The following is a 7,618-nucleotide window of genomic DNA, read 5'->3' on the forward strand; positions in this document are numbered from 1 at the left end:
GAATGCTTAGCATAATCCTCCATCCATAGCACCCTATGAAAGATACAGCTTAACACACTTCTTAACACAATACACATACATAGAAATAGCTAGCAAAAGACTGCGAGAGGGGCAGTGCATGGGAATGCGTAAGGTAATACTAGTGACCCCACCTGGGAATGGGATGACCATTGGCATCAGCACCCTACACCAACGTGTTGACTCTCGGGTCATCTTTGCCACAGTAGATCATGGTCCTCTTAGTGCTAGGATAGCCATCCGATAACAATTCCTCCCTTGGTGACAGATCATGGTCAGCATCCTTGAATTCTCCACGCTACTCCTGCGTTCAACGTGTCAAAAGGCAGCAGCGTAGCACATTAGCTCAATTTTCCAGGTTAAGAAACAAAACCCACACTACGGTTGCATAATTATCTAAAACAGCAGAAGTACCATCCTGAGCTTTAAGGTCATATTCTTCAGTTTTGGCGAGCAGCGGAGAACGGACAGCAGTGGAGCGAAGTCAATTTTGATATTAAGGATGATGCACAGATGACCTGACATTGTCTGTGTGAGGAAGTATTAGTATTGATCTAGGAGTCCTATTAGGCTATGTTTCCTTCCTTGTATGCAAGTCATGTGTAATATATATATATATATATATATATATATATATATATAGTCTATTGTAAAAATATGTAATAGAGATAGGTCGCTTTCATAATAGTCTATTGTAAAGATATATCTACCTCTTGATACTGGAATGGACTAATGCAAACAACAACATCCGTCAATTTGGATACATTCGGGTAGTAAGCAAAGGGTTACAACTTAATTCCCTCCATGATTACCTAAAAAATTATCATAGTACTTTCACCTCTTATTGGAATGAACATTTTTCTCCAGTTTGTATGAAAATTGCTAGTTTTGCTCACCTTAACGTCTGGGGTGAATGTTTGCAGCGGCCCACAAATGAGGTGGTTGTCGTTAAGCCTGATCTCTAAAAGTCCAGTCAAGTTGCCTAGGCTCTGGCTGATTGTGCCATTAAACGCAAACCCCAGTAAGCTGAACACTACTACCTTCAAAAACCGGTCAAAAATTGGAAATTCTGCTGGCCCACGTAAAAATGTCTTACCTTTCAATTTTTTTGAATATTTTGAATGTAAACAACAGAATGATGTCAAATAGGCATCATATGCACATGTATCACAACCAAGTTGTTGGACTAGTCGTAGGGCTCTCTGCGCATCATCCCGAGGTCAAAGGCTCGAGTCTCTGTTTTGCCAATATTTTTTGTGTAATTCAAAATTATGAAAACAAATTGGCCGTGATGCGGTAGAACAGAGTCGATATTGCGATCATGGCAATGTAATTAGGCGCGCTGGCCACTATAATAGGATGAAGTTCTAGTATAGAAATGGTTAAAAATATATTTCGACGCTAAATGTTCCGCCCCTGTCGGAAAAAATTTGGAATAAAAAAAATGCTGGTAATAAGTCATGAACTTATCATCTTCCCCCCTTTGCATGAGGCATATGAAGCCACAAAAAAGGAAGGGCACATTGCTGATGTGTCAGAGACCAAAAATGCTTGAAAATGCAACCTTTCCTGTCATGATTAGAAGTCTAGCACGTACAACATCATCGGTATATCCTCCAAGCAGAGGAAAGCAGCAGCTGTCCTTGGATTTGAACTTCTTATGTTGTCGGATGCTTGGTGCTTGTGCTTTATAATATAAATGGTGAAGGTGATTGTCACAAGAAGAATTGCGACTAATGATGTCTTGATTATTTATTTTGGAGTCAGTGTATTTTTGAGCACCCAACACAAACTGACAATATCTCATCAAATCCGAAGGACCAGATCTGTGACTCAGCAATTGACATTATGCAAGTAATGGGCTCATCCACTTCCCACTTGCTGCCAAAGGTAAAATTCAGAATCTTTCTTACAAAATTTACACTGCTAGTTTTTTTGCTATCGAACTCCAAACTACTACTGCATTGGTCAAGAAGAGCATGTACATGGACGGAGAAAATTAAATTATTATGCAAATTTAACTATTGAGGCCAGCATTTCCTTCTTTTTTTTTTGGCAACGAGAGGCCAGCCTTTCTTTGATATTCTGCCAAATTGCTCTTGTAAAAATATGACAGCAGCTAGATTGATGTATTAATTGCTGCCGCCTTGTGGTAGTTCTCCATTTCAAGTAAGGGACAGTAGACTGAAGATAAACTTTATTAGATAAAGAGTACACAAATGCCTCGAGGTAAATAAAATAACTACCAAGCACATTTACTTGTGGTGTGCAGGTGGAGGCTACACTCCCTGCGGTAACAGAGCTATCGGCTGGTGCCGCTGAAGAAATGGCCGTAGTGAAGGAATGCAGGAAACTCATTGCCTCAGCAGCAGCCCTACAAGTAAAAGCTTGGTCCTTTATTTTCTCATCACCTTTTCTTTTCTTTTTTGATGGGATTGATCACCATTTCTTAATTAGAATATATATACACTATCACCAGGATGCTCCATGTATACTCTGTATCATCTTGTTAGTTGTGAGTCACCTGACTGCCCAGAGAGATATGTTGGTTGGCTGTGTACAACATGTGCAGGGGGTCATCACGCCCACCTCCGTCAGAAGCCGGCAAACTTGATGGTGGATCGTTATGGTGACAGTGGGGCATGTAAAAGACAAGGTGGCGTGTACCGCGATTACTAGGCGGTCCAGGAGGCGCAAGTCGTTTTATTTACTGGTAGGAGGGACGCTAGTACAGTTTGATTCAGTTAAACCTTGGTCCTGAAAAAGTGCTTATTATATATGCAGCTTTACTACTGTCCATAAGATTACTTCGCCCCTTCACTGAAATTTGGCCGTATCATTTGATGGCAAGTTAATTAGTACTCCGCGGCGCGACTCTGTATCAAAATGCAAGACATTTTTTTGTTTAAAAGCAGAAAACGTCTTTACATTTTGATACAGAGGGAGTACTGAACTTGTACATAAATACTAAGCCTGCATACTATACCCGTGGCGGGCCGTCGTCCTGCTCTGCTGTATCAGATGCCAGGGTAGTGATGGAACCTGCAGCACGTAGCTGGAATGAGGTGATCAAGGAGGTTCATATCTACGTTTGTCCAACTTGTTTACAGATGCCAGTATGGTTCTGGTTCAGGTAAACCTTGTCGCTCAAGAGCAGACATAGCACGTACTCACTCCATAAACAAATATTTTAGTGATCTAAACGCACTTATATTCTCTACAGAGGGAGTACAAGTGCTCATTGTCACTTTATAAGGTCCATTGAACATCCATCCGAAGATGTAGAACCGGCGATTTATTCAAGAATGTGAAAACAAAATACTAGGCCACAACGCGGACCAGGATGTCTCTGGTGTTACAGAGGAAACAGCGAAACGACCGACAGAAAAAATCGGGTGCACTTAAGTATGTTCAGCAAAGTCTAGCTGAAGTGCTAGCTGGATTAACTGAATAAAATGCCACATGGGACTTGACCTTCAACAGGTTCGTTACAGATAAATTGGAAAGAAAAAAAGTACTACCAGCATGCCAAACAGTAATACTAGTAGATTAGATCAGACCATGTCACGGAAAGCAGAGCTGGAAGGTTGACCCACCCTGTAATCTCCAAACAACATGGAGAACCAACGTCTACCCAACCGATAATTGAGCTTCAAGATAGGCCATTTACTTATGAGCCAAGTCAGACAAGGGCAAAAACCTACCAAAAGGCAAATCCCAATGGCCATCCAGTGGCGACGAGAAGATAGTACCGTGTATAAACCAGCTGCAAAAGCCGCAAGTGTTGCCATGTACGCAAACCAAGTGAGCCTCTTAGTAACGGTGATGTAATAACTTGTGAACCTATCATCCTCCCATCTTCCCATGAGGCATATGACGGACACAACAAATGCAGAGCACATTGCTAAGGTGTCAAAGATTAGGAATGCTTGAAATGCGGCCTTTTTAGACATGATGGGATTTCCCTCGCTACCAGGATCACTGCTGTATCCTCCAGGCAAAGTGAAAGCAGCGGTGAAGGTGATTCTCGCAAGGAGGATCGCCACTAATGACGTGTTTGTTGTGTATCTTTGAGTTGTTGACTTCCTCTCCTTTATCGATTCAATAGTTTCCTGTTGCTCAACCTCCTTGTGAATATTATCTGAAGGGATGTCATCATCTTTGGGATCAGCTTTCAACATAAGCACCTGCACCTCCTTCTACTAGAATCCAAAATATCAAATTATCCTCCAAATTTATTAACTCATGGTAGTGTATAAATAAAGCTTCATATGGTTAACAAAATAGCATATGAGCATACCCAGTCCAAATTCTTCTCGTGGCTGGTGATGCCTGACAATAGGGAAGCAGCGGATTCACCATGAATGTCAAATATTGTTGTGTCTATACCCTTGCAAGACAATAAAGCAGCAACTGTTCTGGGATTGCACCTCTCGACTGCGTAATGTAGAGCGGTTCTTCCGCTGCTGTCTTGCATATTAACGAGACGCTGAAGTTGCGGTGTCTGGAGGATAAACTCAATAAACTTCGTATGACCATTTTGTACAGCTGAATGAAGGCATGTCAATTCTTGATGGTGTACATGGCGATAAGGAGCATCTGGACAATGGTTAAGAAGCTCTCGAGCAACACCAACATGACCTCGAGTTGCGGCACTAGTAAGGAGAGTAAAACCTTGGTTGTTTACTTCATACCCTAATGAAATATCATGTTGCAGCAATTCCCGCAGCACCCCAACCTTGTTGTAACAGACGGCAAGCCTTATCGGAGTATCCTCGTTGGAGTCGGCTTTTCGTGCTAGTTGAGGACGTTTCTTCATAATTTGTGCAGCAATAACTGAAAACAAATCGAGATTAATTACAAAAGATGGTCAATAACGAAGTGGTGATGATATAATAAGTTTTTGGCACAAAAAATGGCCTACTAAGAATTAAGTGAAAAGGATTAATCAAAGAGAAAAGAACAATGATATACAATATAAGACATATATTAGAACATGGTACAGTAAATCGTACTCCACTGTTCTGACAATCTTACATTGATCCCCATTTTTAGCTACGGCATGAAGAGCATGGCGGCAAAAACTGCCAGCATGAGAAGAATCATTGATTTCCAGTAGTCGCAAGGCAATATCTCTAAAACCTCTCATTACAGCCATGAACATGGGTGACTCACGGTATATGTTTACATGGTGCGACAGAGCAGGCGCCGCTTCTAACAACTGTATCGCAAGGTCCATGTAGCCATTGCGGATGGCGTGGTGCAGTGCATTAGATTTATCTTTGTCCTGACGCAAGATTGTGGCTTGCAGTCCTAGGTCATTGCAGCGTTTGAGTAAAAGAGAAGCCAAATTGGCATGCCCGTGTGCCACGGCAATGACAAGTGGTGTCTCGCCCTCGTGATTAACCTTTGAGAGGAGAGACTGGTCTACTTCTAGCGCCAGCCTGAAGAATTCAATGTGGCCATGAATGCAGGATATGTGGAGGCACCTGTTCTTGCAGCAAAAAACCAGCACCTAAAGCAGCGGGCAGTTAATAATGTACAGTACTACTACCTCAATCATTAGTTTACCATTCGATATGGGACGATTGACCCACCTCTGACATAAAGGTATACGACTACAACATGCCAGCTGTAGCATCATCATAATTCCTCGTTCTATATCGCAAGTTGTTTTATCAAATGAAAGTACTAGTATATACACGAAAGTAGTGCACCAAGTTGTGAAAATTGACGCAATGATTTCCAAACTAACTCAAGGACGGAGGTTCCAACAACATAAGTTGTTTCACGTACGGGCCTAATGCCGGGGTACGTATGAAGAATTTCATGCAGGACCCAAACTATTAGTAGAAAGAGAGAATGTCAAAGCTACTCGGCCATTTCCCATGCATTAGGTGACCCCGATCCCCTCCGCCCCTCACGATCTCCTCCGCCTCCCGATCCCCTCCGCCCCTCAGTTCGCCTCCCCTCTCCTCCGCCTCCCGATCCCCTCCGCCCCTCAGTTCGCCTACCCTCTCCTCCACCTCCCGGATCCCCGCTGCCCCTCCCAATCTCCTCCGCCTCACGTCCGCCTCCCCTCCCGCCGCCATCGGATCTAGGCTGGGCAAAGCCCGTGCTGGGGGATGATGGCAGTGGCGGGGCGTCCCTTCGTCGCGGCTTGATGGCGTGGCTGTGACGGTGGATCTTGAGAGGGCACCTTGGGACGAGGTGTTGTGTGGCCATGGCGCCGGTCACGCAACGGTGACCTCCTCTATCTTTGGTTGTCTTCATCGTTGGTCCAAAGGGGTCTGGTCGGCGGGTGTTGCCTCGCGGTGGCTTCCCGGCGGCGGATCAACTAGAGGAGGATATAGTGGCCTAGCTGCTAAAGTGCGTGAGGATCCCACCATCATCGGCAGCGTCCGTGGGTGTCGTTTCCTCGTTGGAGGCGATGCTGGGGTGTCCCTCTCTCCATTATTTTCGGGGGAAACCTCAGGTCTGGAGGAGGCTACCATTGATGGCGGCACCCTCGTTGGAGGCGTTGAGGGGTCTCCTGGATCGAATGATGGCGACGTCTTCGTCGTCACCCCCGTGGGGGCATCATCTTTCAAGACATTCAGTGGCTGGACGGATATGTGGAAAGCTTGGTGGTTGGGCGTCGGTAGGTGGTGGAGAGGTGCTTCATCATACACATCGATGGCGGCGGATCTCGGCGGCGTGGTGCCGTGGAGATTCGGCGTCCGATGGGTGGTGATGGAGTCACGCAAGGGGACGATGTTGTCTGGTGTCGTGGTGGCATCGATGGCAGAGATGCCTGGCAAGGTCGATGCGTTAGTATCTGATCTAAGGATGGATCGATGGAAGAAGGAGGTGACGGCCCATGCAGTGTGCGCATGTGCTGCCCACTGAAAGTGCGCCGGACCGGTTTGTAACCCAGTCCAATTATTGTGGCTTGGATGGGGCATCACATCATTAGATGCTAGTCGTTGGCGCGATGTTTGTTTGGTATTAGCCTCGGACATTTGGCACCCTTCATTATGGGCATAGGAGTAGTGACAGGTGTTGAAAAGATGATGGCTTCAGACTTACTGATGTATTACCTTGTAAGGACTTTGTGATTAATTAATAAAATGCCTGCATGCATCATTCAAATGCAGAGGCTGAAGGTACATTCTCCTTTTCAAAAAAAAAAACCCATGCATTACGTGTTTGGCTCAATACAAGGGCTTCAGGGCATCTCCAACGCGAGCGCTAACAGCCGGCGCCAGGATTTATTCCCCAGACAATGAGCGGTTACGTCGATTAATCCTGGCATCAGCCGCTTTCTTGGTGCAAAACAGAGAGTCGGGCGCTAAGGGGATGAACAATGATTGATAAGGTCGTCTTATTTTAAGTCTTGCGATTGTTGGTAAGATAGTTGAGATGAGGCGCTGTACTCGCTCCGGATATTTAGCATCGTTAGTTAGCACCTGGCATTGGAATAGAAGGCGCTTGGCCCTTTTTAATTATTCCGATATTTGTTTTTTTCTGTTTATAAGCGTCTAGATAAGCACCTTCCCGGTGCCTGGTCCTCGCAAAAAAAAAAACGAGCCGGTGACTTGGTCGACCATGGGGACATCTT

The 7,618-nt window shown here is 44.8% G+C and overlaps 1 protein-coding gene across 1 annotated transcript; it reads right to left on the bottom strand.

The window, feature by feature from the left end:
- Positions 1-3,322: 3,322 nt before the first annotated feature.
- LOC123068102 (ankyrin repeat-containing protein At5g02620) lies at positions 3,323-6,110 on the bottom strand. The gene is made up of 4 exons (XM_044490591.1): positions 6,033-6,110; positions 5,056-5,533; positions 4,319-4,854; positions 3,323-4,217 (listed from the first exon to the last, which is right to left on the bottom strand). The coding sequence occupies exons 1-4, from the start codon at positions 6,108-6,110 to the stop codon at positions 3,573-3,575; spliced, it is 1,737 nt and encodes a 578-aa protein (XP_044346526.1). The 3' UTR covers positions 3,323-3,572.
- Between the last annotated feature and the right edge of the window lie 1,508 nt (positions 6,111-7,618).

The sequence above is a fragment of the Triticum aestivum genome, chromosome 3B (assembly GCF_018294505.1).
Source record: "Triticum aestivum cultivar Chinese Spring chromosome 3B, IWGSC CS RefSeq v2.1, whole genome shotgun sequence".
In the NCBI taxonomy this organism is placed as follows: domain Eukaryota; kingdom Viridiplantae; phylum Streptophyta; class Magnoliopsida; order Poales; family Poaceae; genus Triticum; species Triticum aestivum.